The sequence below is a fragment of the Syngnathoides biaculeatus genome, chromosome 10 (genome assembly GCF_019802595.1).
Source record: "Syngnathoides biaculeatus isolate LvHL_M chromosome 10, ASM1980259v1, whole genome shotgun sequence".
Taxonomy (NCBI): Eukaryota; Metazoa; Chordata; class Actinopteri; order Syngnathiformes; family Syngnathidae; genus Syngnathoides; species Syngnathoides biaculeatus.
Genome location: NC_084649.1, coordinates 19,139,987 through 19,157,217, shown reverse-complemented (window position 1 = coordinate 19,157,217; position 17,231 = coordinate 19,139,987). Strand labels below are relative to the sequence as shown.

The window sequence follows — 17,231 nt, the reverse complement described above, 5'->3', positions numbered from 1 at the left end:
CATCAACAATCGACGGGGCTGACACAAAATTCTAATTTCATTTTTATGGAATTAGATGACAAAATGTAAATGAGGGACCTTTTCATCAATTATCAAATTGCATGGTTATTTCAATAGATATGACGATCAGAAATAACCAAATAATCCAATTCCAAATCAAGGATTATTATTTGGCTACGGAACAATTTCGTTGACTGTAAGATTCCTTACTCGGAAGGGTTACATTGTAACACTGGGAGAGAAAAAAATGGAAATGAAACGATTATTCGTTTATTTTCATAATTACCTTGCAAATGAGTTGATCGACCGGTGTATGCATTGACAGCGATCTTTTCAGAAGCGTGCAACATCCATGTTTACACGGTACGTTGCTAAAATATGTCATGATTGCGATAGTTAGCGCGCGTGGCTAGTGAATAATGTTAGCATGTGTATAATTGCGACTGACGTTAACTGCCCGAGCGTAATACACAGCTGGAGAATTGTATTTTCACAACAATGAAGCCGGTTGGTTAAGCAGATGCGTTTTCCTGCAAAACGGGTTGATTATCTTATTGTGTAAATGAACACGACGAGTTGGGGGCGGGGGGTTCGATAACGTGTGTTGTTTAACCAGCTAGCGTCTTGGTCTGTTGCTTGAGGTAGGAAACAATAGTAGTGAAATAATGCAAGCAGTAAGGCGCATCTTGTTTGCAAAGGTTTCGTTAGGTTTAGATCCTGGAGATTTGTCTTTGTGCTAGCTGGTTATGCTTCCCCGATTCAAATGCAACGGGGGGGGGGGGGGATTTATTTGACATCAGTAATTGTTCACCCACTTGTATTCGTTCCGTTACATTGATAAGAATTAAGCATATCCGTGGTGTATACAGACACATACGAAATGTGAAATGATGAACTAACTCCATCCAAGAAAGATAAAGCCACTCTTGACCCTCTGAAAAGGTTTCTTGTGAAGATTTGTTGTTCAAAGGGCAGCCATTTCCTTTTTCGTTTGTTGAATGTGAACTGTTTCATCAGCTCTTCCTTATTAAAATAGTGCTTTTTTTTAAGGACCACTGATGAAGGTGTGTAGGTAATAATTGAAGAACCCCATAAGACACCATGTCTGAAGTGGCCCTTTCAGAAAGTGACCTGGAGGCCAGCCTTAACAGTGAAGAGGACTATCAGGACAACGATGAAGATGAGGACAATGACGATATGGAGGAGGAGGAAGATGACGATGAGGAGGATGATGAAAACAGTGGAGATGATGAGGATGATAGTGTGGGTGAGTGTTTGTAGTTTTCATGATCTCATGGGTAGCATGAATGGGAACAGATAAGGTTGTTGCTATTAATGAATGCACATCACATAAAAACAGAACATTTAACTGAGACTCATTCAACGTAAAATTGACATTTTGTCTCTTCTTTTAGAAGAAAACCATCATGGTGCACAAAGCTGGGATGAAAAAGCGCAAGAAAGTCGGGACTCCACCTCCGCTGCCTCTGGAGATCCGTCCTCCGAGCCACCGTCACGGCCTGAATCCCAGCCGTCCTCCAGGCCGACCTCTCGCTCTCAACTTCCGAGCAGCCCTGGCCAATCGAGCCAGAGCAAGAAACTCTCCGGCAAATCAAAGAAACATAAAGCTTTGAAATTAACCAAATCTTCCAAGCCTTCAAAACGGTCCAAACCTCCCAAGCCTGTAAACATGAGGAAAAATATTAGGTCTGTATGTGTTTTACAGTTCCTATCAAATACATCAACTTGGTACATAATTGGATAAAAATGTATGACACTATAATAGCTGAATCTTAAGAATAAAATATAAAAATAATGATGATTATTTGACGATGAGAAGTTGAATCATACAAATGTTTCAGCAAAAGCAGTGGCTAACATTGTTGGTCGTTCTAAACCCTAAAAGCTTCCTACATGCATTTTCTAATCAGTTCATAATTGGAAAAATGAAATGATTTTTTTCCAAATTAGATTCAAACCAAAGATTCAATACATATTATAACAGTGCACAAAATAAACCATCTTCTGCTGCACATAAAATCACTCTTGAAAGAACAAAAGAAAGAAATCATGAATTTTACTCAATAATCAAAAACCTTGCTCAACTGAATGCAAATCAGGGTAGCTTTTGCTGTTGTTTAGCGGGAAGATCCCTGCTCAGTACTTGCTAAATTGTGCAGTTTACATACCTTACATGACTGTTTGTCTCCAACAGAAAGCTGCTAAAGGAGGACCAGCTGGAGGCTGGAACCAAAGCTGCTCAACAGGAAGAGATGGAGAGGCGGAAGCGTCTGGAGCAACAGCGGAAAGACTTCCCTATGCCAGCTCCGACTTTACTAGAATCCCAACTAGGTTTGTGGTTGTTTTCAACTTAACTTCAACAAAAGTCATTAAGACTGGTATTTTTTTTTATTTCCATTATTCTAACCGTGCACCCAACTTCCATTTTAGGAGAAGTGTCTCACTTGGTCCCCGCTCTACTTGGCAAGCAGGACGTGATCTGCTTGGACAGCAGCGCCGATGAAGATGAAAACATGGAACCTAAACTCCCCGAACTTGGTTTTCGAGATGGTAATCAAGGTCTTGGTTATTTGTGCTTTCTAATAGTGCCCCTGACTCTATGGCACAATTAATCCCTGTGTGCCTCGTTCACATTAATCAATAAACAAAGTACCTTAGATATAGAGCTCATGCAACTACACCATAAAATCACGTGACTGGCCATATTGCCGGTCAAACAAAGCATTATTCAATGCTAATCCGTTTAGATGAAATGAAAATATGTCTTATAGCATGACACCCAGAGTTTTTTCCGGTACAGTTAAACATTTAGAAGATGATAATAAACAAAGGTACGTGTAAAAATGAGAGACACTTGGCATAGAGGACCCATATTTAATGCAGAAGTCGATGCTTTCGCCGATACGAAATTGGAGTGTTAATTCGCTTCCGCTTGTCTTGGACAACTGGATCTCCACACCGATCTGGTGAGTAAATCGTCGAGATTTACACGGAAAAGTGTATAAAAGTCAGGACTTATACAAATACTTCGTTGCTGGATCTGTTCTCAATCAAGAATAAATCCCATATAGTGATGGAGCCACTCAGATTTATAAAGATATATAAATAAATGACCTTTGATTTTACACAAACTGCATTCATTAACTATTACTGGGGAAAAAAAAAAGAGGATGGGGAGTTGGCTCCTCTGTCTACAGAAGCGTATTGCGGCCACACACACCTCTAAACTTCTCTAAGATAGACTTTTTTTTTTTTTCAAATTCGCATTGTTCTCAAATGAGTCCATTTCTTCGTATTTTGAGATTAAGAATAATTCCTACCTGAAATGAAGTGATCGCTACACAGCCATGTGTAATTGGTTGGGCACCGTCCATCACGTTTAATTGCCGAAATCCATCGATCTTTTCTGGTCTTTTCAGCTGGTATTCCATAGAATGATCTCTTTGAATATCTGTCTCTGCTGTTGTGACAACCGACAGCACAAGAAGTCTCGGGCATTGTGTATATTCTGCTCCGGTTCAACGTCCCCCACAATGTAGAGCAGCTCTGTTTGACAGGCAACATGGCGCCGTGAAATCAGTAACGTCACGTGCACGAGCTCTATATCACTTTGAATACTGTGTAGTGAAATTTTAGCACAATTAGAATTGCCAAAATTCTCATTATTTAAATATTATTATTATTAAATTATTTCCATTTGCTTATATTAATTATTGTATAATTATTATTTTATATATTATTTGTTTTATTATTATTATATAATTATTATTGATTTATCTATTTTTATTTCTACTTGGAAATACGGTGTATGTGCCAAGCCCTTTATCCTGTTTATCGATTGCGCAGATATAATTGAACTCAGTTCCGGGGACGAGGATGCCCTACAGATAAGCAGCGAGTCGGGGGACGATGAAGATGACGGTGGCCCCGCCGGCACCAATGAGAGCAGCGGAGCGCACATCAATGACGCTCTGAACTTGCCCGACGCCCAGGGCCGCGTAATGGTTAATATCAACCACCCTGCGGAGGAGAAGGACATTTATCTTGCTCCACAGCTGGCCAGGGCTGTCAAACCTCACCAGGTTACTGGCCAGCCGCCAAAAAATGCAAAAACTCTTCCTGTCAGCGTGTCGGTGCGACATTTTTCAACTCCTCTTTTACCAGATTGGCGGCATCAGGTTTCTGTATGATAACCTGATTGAGTCTCTCGATCGATACAAGAGCAGCAGTGGTTTTGGTTGCATCCTTGCGCACAGTATGGGTCTCGGCAAGACACTGCAAGTCATTTCCTTCATCGACATCCTGCTGCGGAATACCGAGGCTCACACAGTCTTAGCCATCGTTCCCGTGAGTAATCGGAATGCATATGTGCTTAGTTTTACTTTTTCCTTGAAATGTGTCCACATTACTTCTTTCCAGTAATTAACTGCTTGTAAGTGCCTATGCGCAGGGACTTTTTAATTAGATTACCTTCAGATTCACACTCTTCCGAATCTGCAACCTTATCCAGATCTGCACTAAAATATAAAGTTTTCTTCTTTGGCCTATGCCAGGGGTGCCCAGACATTTTTTTTTTTTACCCCAAGATCTACTTTTCAAGCAGCCAGCCTCTCGCGATTGTTGGCGTCTTTTTTTTTTTTTTAATAAATTTTTCTTTTTCTGTATGTGTAAATGTAAGTTTGTGTGCCTTGCATAACCCAATATTGCGCAACACATCATAATTAACTATAAAAAAACATTTGTAACAATGTGAGTTCACGTTGATGATCACTAAACACCATACGGATGAAAATGCACACCTGGGCTATGTCACTCACGTCAGTGGATTCGTCCAACTGCAGTGAGAAATATTCACAATTTCCGGTGTCCTTCCACACATCAGCCATGGCTTCACAGCGCCGTGTAACTGTTCTCCTTTACAGCTGCAGAGATTTTATTGAAGATCATATTTCCGGCTTATTTTTAAAAGATCGGAACGAGTCAGCTATGCCTCTTTTACCATCTCTCCATCTTGGAAGGACTTCTTGTTATTAACGATGATATGACAAACCCGGAACGATGCTTCGGTGGCGGCTTTTTCTGTTGAACTATATTGTGTGAAAAATAACTGCTGTGCGGCCATTTGAGATTTTAGTTCGTTCACTTTTGTCATTCTCAGCTTGCTTTTCGGCGGAATGTCGGCTTCGTATTTTCCATAAACAGTTCGAAAATGCAGCTACGCGTTTCACTCCACTGGCAGATGAGGCAAGCGCGCTTCGAAAATGACGGCGTTAAAAAAATGGACGCCTCCCATTCTGTATGAAAGTGATGTCTTTTTGTTTCCTTCTCTACGCCAGCATCCATACTCATGATGAGATTTCTTAAGCGAGGGTTTGAAATCGGGGGGAACTCACTGACTAGCGTGTTTTTCTGTACTAAGTGTCATTGTTTGCACATGCGCGGTAAGCTAAAGGTCAGAAAAATACATCGACCCAAACTGCAGTCGATCGCGATCAACGCATTGAGCACCCCGGCTAAGACATAGCAATATTTTTGTTCTCCGCATAGTTTGAGTTTTCTCACTCATTTCCTTTTCCATAATCCAGCTATATAAACATGCCCAATAACCTCTTTTCTTTACAATAGTTGGCAATTAGTTCTCGTTATACGCAAACTATTTTTATTTTTCTGCCCTCATTCTAGGTGAACACACTTCAGAACTGGCTGGCGGAGTTTAACCTCTGGCTCCCACCCCAGGAAGCGATTTCCCCTGACACTGACCCCACTTTGCTCACCGGACGTACATTCAAAGTTCAAATTCTGAATGATGAGCACAAGTATGTTGCACGCCACAATCTGCATAAATGGTCCCGTGTCCAATATTTGAACTCTTGATCATCCTGGATGTGTGTCCTACAGAACCACGATTGCCCGGGCCAAGGTGGTGGAAGACTGGAGCCGAGACGGAGGCGTGTTGCTGATGGGCTATGAGATGTACCGTCTCCTGTCAATGAAGAAGAGTTTCGTTACGGGCAAAAAGAGAAAATCAAAGAAGCCCGTAGGGCCTGTCATCATTGATCTAGATGAGGAAGATAGACAACAAGAACTCATGAAAGGCGAGCAGAACGATTTTATAAATAATGGTAATAACATCAATGTGTGCTTAATAGATCACTCGAAATAAATACACCTGTGTCTATGCTTTTTATCAGGCATCGAAAAGGCCATCCTACGACCGGGTCCAGATGTGGTGATTTGCGACGAGGGCCACCGCATTAAAAACTATCATGCCAGCACGTCACAGGCTCTGAAGAATATCCGTTCGAAGCGCAGAGTGGTCCTCACAGGTTACCCGTTACAGAACAATCTCATTGAATACTGGTGCATGGTGGATTTTGTGAGGCCGGACTTCTTGGGCACACGCCAGGAGTTCAGCAACATGTTTGAGCGTCCTATTCTGAACGGGCAATGTATGGACAGCACGCCTCAAGATGTTCGCTTGATGCGTTACCGTAGCCATGTGCTGCACAGCCTGTTGGAGGGTTTTGTCCAGAGGTGAGCCGGATTGCTACAGTGAAGAAAATAAGCATTTGAACACCCTGCTATATTGCAAGTTCTTCCACTTTGAAATCATGGAGGGGTCTGAAATTTTCATCGTAGGTGCATTTCCACTGTGAGAGAGATAATCTAAAAAAAAAAAAAAAAAATCCCGAAATGACAATGTATGATTTTTTTTTTTAATGATTTATTTTTGCGATACACATGCAAATAAGTATTTGAACACCTTACTATAAGCTAGAATTCTGACCCTCAAAGACCTGTTGGCCCGCCTTTAAAAGTCCACCTCCACGGTCACTCTCCATCGGAGTGGAGCCCCATGCAAGTTATCACTTCGTGGATGTCTCAATGATCCTTAGAAAGGTGAGGAATCAGCCCAGAACTACACGACAAGACTTGGTCAATGACCTGAAAAGAGCTGGGACCACCGTTTCCAAGGTGACTGTTGGTAATACACTAAGACGTCATGGTTTGAAATCATGCATGGCACGGAAGGTTCCACTGCTTAAACCAGCACATGTCAAGGCCCGTCTTAAGTTTGCCAATGACCATTTTGTAGGTACATAGGAGTCATGGGAGAAAGTTTTGTAGTCAGATGAGACCAAAATGGAACTTTTTGGTCATAACTCCACTAACAATGTTTGGAGGAAGACGAATGATGTGTTCCATCTCAAGAACACCATCCCTACTGTGCAAACCTTGTGAACAAGTACAGGAAACATTTATCTGTAATTGAAAATAAAGGCTACTGTACCAAATATTAACAAGGGTTTTCTCAGGTGTTCAAATACTTATTTGCAGCTGTATCACACAAATAAATCGTTAAAAAAAATCATACATTGTGATTTCTGGATTTTTCTTTCTTGCAATATAACAGGGTGTTCAAATACTTATTTTCTTCACTGTAAATAGTCTATTTTTCGAAGAAATCTAGCTATTACCCACATTCGTTATTGTATTTGTTTTCCGGCTTTCTAGACGTGGCCATGATGTTCTGCAACACCAGCTTCCCATGAAGATGGAGCATGTGATTTTGGTGCGGCTATCTCCTGTACAGAAAGCGCTGTACACCGAGTTTATGAATCGATTCCGAGAGGCAGGAAACAATGGTTGGCTTGGTCTAAACCCTCTAAAGGCCTTCTGCGTGTGCTGCAAGGTAAGACTTTCCAGATAAGAGTTTTGGTATGCAGGATTGCATCATATAATTTTAACTAACAAAGCCGTTGTCATCCTCACGCTAGATCTGGAATCATCCAGACGTGCTTTATGAAGCTTTACAGAAAGAGAATCAGGCAAACGAACAAGACCTGGACCTCGATGACATTGCCGGCGGCCCCAAAGGTAAAGTGTCGGACTCCAGCAACAGCAAAGTCAATAACATTCCGCCCCTGCTGAATGCCTCGCAGGATCGAAGCAATCAAGTCATCACTTATGAATGGGTATGACGTCGCTTTCTTAGCCGCGTGCCGCAGCAGTGACGGCTTTAAACGAAAGTATTTATCTGATTTCTGTCACAGGCAAAGGAAATTATGTCAAACTACCAGATGGGACTTCTGGACAACTCTGCTAAAATGGTGCTGCTTTTTCATTTGATCGACGAGAGCGTCAGAAGAGGAGACAAGATTTTGGTCTTTAGGTAAGTCGCTTCAGTGTCTGTTTCATCAAATACAAATCCACCACTAAGCAGTTTATAGAAGAGACTCCCTGACTTTACAGTGTTTTTAATGAATTAAGCTCACTCATTTCTTGAATATCTCTTCCGGCATCACCAGCCAAAGCTTGTCCACCCTGACAGTCATTGAAGACTTCTTATCCAAAAGAAGCATTCCATCACCAGACACTGCTGCTGAGTCTCAGAACCCCAACTGGGTTCGCAATCTTAGTTATTATCGTAAGTTCTGTGCTCTTCGAATGCATTGCACATTTGATGGCTGTTTAAAAAAAAAAAAAAAAATTGTCTTTGTGTAGGACTTGATGGGAGTACATCTTCCTCCGAAAGGGAGCGCCTAATCAATCAGTTTAATGACCCAGAGAACACCAAGTCGTTGCTTTTCTTGCTTTCTACCAGGTGTGTGTCACAGTTCTTCACGCATCATTTCCTCACACTTCCGCTTTCCTTCCACCCACTGACAGCAACTGCCGTAATTTCTCGAGTATATAAGTAATATAGTATAAGAAGTATAATGTGCACCCCCAAAGTTGACCCCCAAAAATTTAGAAAACCCTTCTACCTATGTACAATGCGCGCCACCAATTTGCCGCTTCCCATATGCTCAGAATGGTTAGTTTAAGTTTAAACAAACTCACGGGCAGTCGTTTCTTATCTTTGGTGCAGTAGCAACAAACATGCTACGCTAACAATCATAAAATGCAAGATCCCTGAGGAGCTCAGAAGAGCTCAGGTTGGGGGCGCATATTACCGTAATAAATATAAATGTGTAACGTAGGACGTCAAATATCATATCGAAATGTGTATTTATACATTTTTTTACCACTATGTACCTGTACACGACTATACAATGTGATTGTATCTTTTTATTTTTCATCCATGGTTAAATATAATGCGCTCGATTAACTTTTTGAAAATATTTTTGGAGAAATTACCATATTATTTTCGAGAAATTACAGTAAATCCTCTACATCATTGTGTATATTTTTGTCCTCCTGCTAGGGCGGGTTGCCTCGGTGTGAATCTGATAGGCGCAAACCGGGTCGTTGTGTTCGACGCTTCCTGGAACCCGTGTCACGACGCCCAGGCAGTGTGCCGGGTGTACCGCTACGGTCAGAAAAAACCCTGCTACATTTACCGTCTGGTTTGTGACTTTACCCTGGAGAAGAAGATCTATGATAGACAGGTGTCCAAACAGGGCATGTCCGGTAAGAGATTTGAATATTTGTGTGTGTTAGGCACAGACCAAAAAAAAAAAAAAAAAAAAAAACACAGACCGCATTGTGCATTTCTCTGCTCGCAGACCGCGTAGTGGACGACCTGAACCCAGCACTGAACTTTACTCGAAAGGAAGTGGAGTCACTGTTGCATTTTGTTGAGGAGGAACCGCAAGCTAACAAAATCAACCTGAGGGCTTATGAAGACTTTGAGCCGGTCATATATAGAGCCTGTCAGCTTTACCCACACCTCATCACTAAAGTACAATAACTTTTCTATAACTATTGCGCTGCGATACAGCATCATTTCAAATATGTCTTTCTTTGCCTTTGTGCCGACAGCAACCTTTCCAGCATGAGTCTTTGTTAGTGGACCGGAAGGAGTCCAAACTGACCAAAGCGGAGAAGAGAGCTGCCAAAAAAAGCTATGAGGACGAAAAACGAGCATCTGTGCCCTACTCGCGACCTTCCTACGCGCCGTATTATCCAACCAGCAACCACGTCCTCGCGAACATACCTGCATTTAGTCAACGTGGCTGGTGAGGTTCAAGTCTTTTTTTTTTTTTCAAGGGGAAGTCCACTCATTGAAAATAACAATGTAGCAGATAGGTCATGCAATTGATACTGTAACTTTAAAATAAAGATTTTCATCAGATATCGTTTAAGGTTGTTTATATCTGCAATTTTGAAAGTTCCCGGTCGCTGACATTTTGGCGAGTCACGTGACCTACGTGCGCGATGTGACGTGTCGTGCTCAACCTGAGGCTCGGTTACATTCCTACACAGTTATTGTCAGCGCTGATTTCTCGGATTTATCCTCATCTGATGAAGAAATAGAAGTATCGGTTAATCGGGAAGATGGAGGAATACGTCCGTACAGATTGGAACCTCTGGCTGTCAATAATGTCGAATATTCAGATGGTTCTTTGGACGGGAATGACGCAGAGTCTGACTACTTGGAGGCCTACGCGCGGGGCATAAACAAAGGCCTCTGGAGCTCCGGCAGCGAGCGAGCGCCGGGGGGCTTTGTTTACGCACTTATGTCCCGCGCGTAGGCCTTCGAGTAGTCAGACTCCGCGTCATTCCCGTCCAAAGAACCATCTGAATATTCGACATCATTGACAGCCACAGGTTCCAATCTGTATGAGCGTATTCCTCCGTCTTCCCGATCAACCGATACTTCTGTTTCTTCATCAGATGAGGATAAATATGAGAAATCAGCGCTGACAATAACTGCGTAGGAACGTGATCGAGCCTCAGGTTGAGCATATGACACGTCACATCCGCGCACTTTGGTTATGTGACTCGGCAAAATGTCAGCGACCGGAAACATTCAAAATTGCAGATATAAACAACCTTAAATGGTATCTGATGAAAATCTTTATTTTAAAGTTACAGTACCAATGACATGATAATTATTTTCAATGGGTGGACTTCCCCCTTAAAATCATCTGACTACACAATTATGGACTTTTACCGTGCCGCCCGTATTGTTGTCATAGTCAGCCGAACATCTCGTGAGTTCAAATATTCCTATTTCCAGGCGTCCTATCGCTCGGCCTGACGACAAGCCGGTTGCAAGTGTCAGGCCCATCCAGTCAACGCCGATCCCCATGATGCCTCGCCAGGTTGTCATGGGCATGGCGGGAGCCAGCTCGCCTGGCAGTTTACCTGTCAATTTCCTGCAGAAGGCTGGAGTTTACGTTCAGAGGATTGTCACCACAACGGGTACTGTGTCATGCTTTTTTAAATATCATTTCAAACAATGTTCTGATATTTCAGGTAATTCAAGCTGTTGTATATAGGGAGCAGGAAGAATTAGAAAGATGGAGGTACGCACTGGAAAGGAGAGCAATGAAAATTAGCCGCAGTAAAACAGAATATATGTGCGTGAATGAGAGGGGCGGAGGAGGAAGAGTGAAGCTCCAGGGAGAAGAGATAGCGAGGGTGGATGACTTCAAATACTTGGGGTCAACAATAGAGAGCAATGGAGAATGTGGTAAAGAAGTGAAGAAACGGGTCCAAGCGGGTGGAACAGTTGGCGGGAGGATGAAGGGCAGAGTTTGGAGACGAGGCTCGAGAGAGCAGACTGAGATGGTTTGGACATGTTCAGAGCCGAGAGAGTGAGTATATTGGTAGAAGGTGAGGATGGAGCTGCCAGGCAAAAGAGCGAGAGGAAGACCAAAGAAAAGGTTGACTGATGTGGTGAGGGACGACGTGAGGATTGTGGGTGTTAGAGAGCAAGATGCACGAGATAGGCTTAGATGGAAAAAGATGACACGTTATGGCGATCCCTAGCGGGACAAGCCAAAAGAAAAAGAAGAAGCTCTTGTGTATTCTTGACCACGTATGGGGTCGTTGTAATATGTCCTGCCTAGCGGTGAGAGCCGCTATGAAATTTGCTTACAATACATTTTGTGGTCCATTACTGTAGTCAGTTCTACTTTGCAGTAGACTTGGGGTGCCGAGACTTTTTCACCCCAAGATCTACTTTTCAAGCAGCCAGCCTCTCGCATGCAGGGGGCAGGGGGTCTTTCTTTTTTTTTTTTTTTTTTTGTTTTTTTAAGAATGACCAATGATGAAATAGAATGACACTACAAAAATGCAAAACATATTTATTTTAACGTATATTGAGGATTCTTTATGTGTAAATGTATGTTTGTGTGCCTTGCATGACCCAATATAGCACAACACAATATAGTGAACCATAAACATTTTTTGTAACTATCTGAGTTCACGTTGATGATCACTGAACACCATCCGAATGAAAATGCACACCTGGGGCTGTGTCACTCAAGTCGGTGGATTGGTCCAACTGCAGTGAGAACCAATCACAATCTCCGACGTCCTTCCACACATCAGCCGTGGCTTCAGAGGGCCTTTACAGCTGCAGAGATTCTATTGAAGATAATATTTCCGCCTTATTTTTAAAAGATCGGAACAACAAGTCAGCTGTGCCTCTTTGTGTGATGCGATGAACCCAGAAACGATGCTTCGATGGCGGCTTTCGCTGTTGAACTATATTGTGTGAAAAGTGACTGCTGTGCGGCAAATTGGGATTTTAGTTCACTTTTCTCATTCTCAGCTCGATTTTTGGCGGAATGTCGGCGTCATATTTTTTCCATAAACAGTTTGAAAATGCCGTTCCACATTTCACATTACACTGGCAGATATATTCCATATGAAAGTGATACGTTTTTGTCTTCTTATTTACTGCAGCATCCATACTCATGTTTGTTAAAATTTCTTAAGCAAGGGCTTAAAATGGGGGGGAACTCACTGACAGCCTGTTTTCCTGTACTGTCGTCGTTTGCGGATGCGCTGTGAGCTAAAGTTAAAAAAAAAAAGATACAGCTTATGTCTTTTTTTATTTTTTCTCGGCACGCCGTCGCGATCGACCGAAACTGCCTCGCGATCGACAATCGACGCGTTGAGCACCCCTGCAGTAGACACATTGCGGTTTATTTTCTCTTTCATTCCGTCACGGCTTGCCTCAGTCACCCCAACTCATTTGTAGTGCGTTATTCTTCAGTCACATTAATCCGTGGGGGAAAGTGATCGCTGCAAAAGTGTGAGGAAGAGATTTTGCCTTTTTTTGTTATTGAATGAAATTGGCCCCTCCGTACAGGGCACTTAACCACGCCCCCTGAAGTGACGTCACGCCACGTGCGCTGACGTAAGACAAACAGTAAAAATGGCAAATACAATACAATACATTCTGAACTGAGACAGACTCCATGCTTCTGATTTCATTCAAATCAACGATATATTATAGATTCTAAATACAATACATTCTTAACTGAGAGATACGCCATGCTTCTGATTTCATTCAATCATTCACACGTAGCAATGTTATGCTAGCGGAGAACGTCTCATTGATTTATACGAGACGTGTATTAAAAATCAAATTTAGGGCATATCTTCGTGCAAACACAGTCTGGTTAAGCTTCGGTCCCAAGCCAGCAAGAAATCGATCCGTTTGTGCAGTCCGATCATCGCTAAATATCGCTCAACAAAGAATAAGTGTGTCAATCGTTCACACGCAGCAGTGTTATGCTCGCGAAGAACTTGGAATTCATTTATCCGAGACATGTCTTGAAAATCAAATATAGGGCATACCTTCGTGCAAACATATGTGTTCCGGTTGATTTTAGATGGATTTAGTTGATGATGCGGTCTTCCACAAAGTTTGATCCATCGAAGGCATTTTTCGTACTGGGTCTTCGGTTTTGGAAAGGGTACGAATCGAACTCCACCAACTAGCCTTTCAGGATACCTGTCGTCACTATTACAAAGTCCGTGATTACAACTCTTAACCATATTTTTTGTTGAATAACCCAAATACGCGATAAAACGCGAACTAAACCTATACTGGACCATGCAATGTTGTCTGAGAAAATGGCGGGAGCAAAAACGGGCTTTGGTTTATGCAGATCTCTGGCCTCTGATTGGTCAGTGACGCGGATTGCGCAATATCCACGGAGTGGTCAATTGTCCCAGCAATCAGTTCAGTTCATATGCATTTTTATGGTCCTTGTATGCAAATCTGCAGACATTTTCATCCCGGGAGCCAACAGCACAACAGATGTCCAGGCTCGAATTAGTGCTGGAGAGAGCATCCATGTGATCCGAGGGTCTAAAGGTAAACAAAACCTTCATGTTTATTCTGTTTTCATTATATGCATACTGAGTTGTGGTGTCTCTCCCCCCCCCCCACCCCCCACCCCCACAGGCACTTACATTAGGACAAATGATGGAAGAATTTTTGCAATTAGATCTGGAAAGATTAGTAGACCAATCGCCGGTGGGCCTGCTGTTTCAAGAGGTACTTGATTTATTGTTGAAATGTTCCATGTTTAATTCATGAATAATTTAATCTGTAATTCGAAGCGGAAGGAGGAGTGTAGAGTTGTTTTTGCGGCAGTGGCTCAATAATCCAACTTCCTATTATCAGGCTTTTGAATGGTTTGTATATGTGCCCCCTCCACAGAAAGCCAGCGCTCTGTGATCCACCCGCTCCGAAACGGCTGCGCCTCCCCCGGGGAGCAACTGCACCACTCGCCTGACATGGAGCAGCAGTCCTCCTCGCCGCTGAGCTCCGAGATTCTCCGTGAGCTCAGCCACTTCGCGGCATCCACGAGCGAGGGCGCCCTCGGCGCGGGGAACGAACTCTCCTCCCCGTTGGGCGTGTCCGTCGCGCCAACGGGAAATGAAAGCGGTCTGATTCCGGACCTCCACGCGCCACTCGACGACGACCTCCGGAGCTCGGGTTTAGAGACTCAAGGCGTGAAACGCAAGCGCGCTGAAAGTCAAGGCGCCGCATTCAAACGGACTTCGGCCCCCTCGCACTTCCCCGGATATTCCCTGAATTCCGGCGGGCTCAGTTTTCCTCCGGTGGGCTTGAACTCTCCCTCGTTATTGGGGGGCCTGGGGCATATGAGTCACCCTCTTCTCATGGGTGGAACTGGTGGGTCTTCATTCCTTCAGACACCAGGACAAACCCTGGCAGATTTACAGACCATGTTCCCTTCCGCTCCCGGGAACGGACAACTCCCCCCGCCGTCGTCGTCGTCAGCTCTCTCCACCGTACTCTCCTCACCGTCGAACCCCATTCCCTTATCATCGGCATCATCGGCCCCGACTACTTCCTCGCTGGCATCGGGTTCTCTTCCGCCGTATTTGATGAACCCCAACGTGGCGGGCCTGCTTTCGTCAAGCTTCCCTCTCAACTACGGCCAGTCCTTGCTCCCCGAGCCCCGGATGTTCCCCGCCCCTCTTCTGTCCGGCTCGGCGGGGTTCCCCGCGGCAAACTCCTCTTCGAGCGCGTCCAGCTTCCTCTCCCATTTCAACAATCCCACTTCCAGCCTGTTGGGGGCGGCCTTGGCCCAACCGGACAGATATCGGAGCGCAGAAAACGGAGGCGAAAGTTCAGATGACGACGTCATCGAGGTGACGGGACACTGAAGACTCCCATCGGGGCACTTGGACACAAAGTGTCATGCTTAGACTGATAAGAATGGGATAAGATTTATTTACGTGGTTGTGCTAAAAGTAACAACATTGTAATCATGTATTTTTTTTAAATACCTTCCTTGTTTCTGATAAACATCAATGAATTATTCCAGGAGGGTCCTATTTTGGCTATATAAAGATCCATAGTTCTTACTGCATTCCCTGTCACTACAGCTACATGAAGACACATTTACATGGTAGACGAGAATATTCTCGGACCTTAAAAGTAAAAAAAAAAAAAAAAATTAAAAACAACCCTTTATGCTGAACAAAACTGCCTTTCATATTGGACTTGCTGTGAAATGGACCAAGTGTTCTTTGCAGGCACTCACCGGCTGAATTTCCAGCGGTGTCCTCGCCTCGGCAGTTTGCGTCATATCGCCCGCGTGCACAATTAAACACGGTGGCCACAGACTATTTTTCGCACTCCAGCCAATATCCACCCGGAAACCTTATTTCAGGAATATTTCAGTCTGCAAAAATGTGTAGCATCCCCTATTGAGATTGTGGTTCTCTGACTCATCATGTAGATATTTGTACATAGTTACTGTCATTGTCATTGTTTATATTTCCAGTAAATACTGTGCAGTGCGTAGGGAGGTGTCCATTGCAGCATCTGTGAAGATAAAACTTCGCTTTGTTTTGGTTTTGGGGAGTTACTTTTTCCCCATGACCGCTCAAATGAATGTATTTTAACTTCCCCTAAGTAACACACGCTCTTTTTTTTTTTTCATATTTAGCCTTAAAAAAACTGAGTTCTTGAGTGTTCCAATTTGAACTTGGTTCATTTTTTTTTTTTAAACCATTGTGATGACCAAACATGTTTTTGTTTCATAAAACAAGAATCAATTGCGTCGAGATGTCTACTCACTCGACGTATGCGGCGCCTCGCTGAGAGCAAACTTTCACCCCCGTCGCGGTCCGATGTTTATTCGCTGTCGACGTCAGAACACTCAAACTCACGCTAACCAGCGACTGCGGCGGAGCCAGCCGGGCCAGGTGGAGCCGAGGCCTTAGCCCAGCTGACCGGCATCTCGTGTCGGTAGTTTTTTTTTTTTTTTCCCAGTCTCTGCTGCTGCTGTCTCGCCTCGTCTATTTCATGTTGTGATGACGCCTTCCTTGTTTGTTTTTAGATTTTGGAATCTTGTCGGCAAGCAGCCCGACTGCGCTTTTATCAGTCTTTGGACAGAAAACAAGAAAGCATGAGACTTAACCTCTAATGATCTTTTTTTTTTTTTTTTTTTTTTTCTTCAGCCAACTGATGGAGACTTTTTGAAGCATATAAAACGACTGAGAGGGATTATGTAAAAGATGCAGATCCCTTATCTATTTGTACTCTTGTTAGAATTTGAAGTTGAACATCATCGCTTCATGTTGAATTTGTTTCTTTCATGTCCAGTTGATTATTTTGTATGTATTGGATATTATTATTTTTAACATTTATCATTAAAATGTACTGTACTCTTAATGGTAGCTTTCCTCATTTCAGTGTTTGTACTGTATGAAATGTATTTATTTGGGTTTTTTTTAATAGTATAACTTAAGTTGACTTTGATGGCTGATCCATACCACCAAGACAAAAGCAGAAAATTACTGTGTTATCAATGTTATTTTAAAAATAAAACACTTCCATTGTGGAAATGCTTAAAGTGTGTTTAAATAAAATAAATGAAATCAAGTAAATTTCAAGGCCAGACAGAAACACCAGAAAATGTCACTTTCTGCTGATACTGTCAACATCTGACAACAAAGTTACATTATTTTACATCATTTTT

General features: G+C 43.0%; 1 protein-coding gene across 5 annotated transcripts; it reads left to right on the top strand.

The window, feature by feature from the left end:
* Positions 1–2: 2 nt before the first annotated feature.
* rad54l2 (RAD54 like 2) lies at positions 3–17,164 on the top strand. 5 transcript variants are annotated; one of them, XM_061831609.1, is made up of 22 exons: positions 3–65; positions 1,051–1,267; positions 1,416–1,707; positions 2,216–2,352; positions 2,452–2,571; positions 3,868–4,103; positions 4,186–4,368; positions 5,704–5,837; positions 5,920–6,116; positions 6,213–6,555; positions 7,537–7,714; positions 7,800–7,997; positions 8,076–8,194; positions 8,331–8,449; positions 8,527–8,626; positions 9,230–9,435; positions 9,531–9,706; positions 9,787–9,983; positions 10,988–11,172; positions 13,997–14,086; positions 14,177–14,269; positions 14,435–17,164. In XM_061831609.1, the coding sequence occupies exons 2-22, from the start codon at positions 1,102–1,104 to the stop codon at positions 15,406–15,408; spliced, it is 4,443 nt and encodes a 1,480-aa protein (XP_061687593.1). In that variant the 5' UTR covers positions 3–65; positions 1,051–1,101; the 3' UTR covers positions 15,409–17,164. The 5 variants fall into 5 exon arrangements, with proteins under 5 accessions (XP_061687593.1, XP_061687597.1, XP_061687592.1 ...); XM_061831613.1 differs by lacking the exon at positions 3–65 and adding an exon at positions 83–363 and having other exon boundaries at positions 1,419–1,707; XM_061831608.1 differs by lacking the exon at positions 3–65 and adding an exon at positions 84–363.
* The last annotated feature ends 67 nt before the right edge of the window (positions 17,165–17,231 follow it).

Coding starts and splice junctions, on each gene's coding strand:
- rad54l2 (XM_061831609.1), top strand. CDS start 1,102: ATGTCTGAAGTGGCCCTTTCAGAAAGTGACCTGGAGGCCAGCCTTAAC. Junction 8,450..8,526: donor TCGCAATCTTAGTTATTATC/GTAAGTTCTGTG, acceptor GTCTTTGTGTAG/GACTTGATGGGAGTACATCT. Junction 11,173..13,996: donor GAGGATTGTCACCACAACGG/GTACTGTGTCAT, acceptor GCAAATCTGCAG/ACATTTTCATCCCGGGAGCC.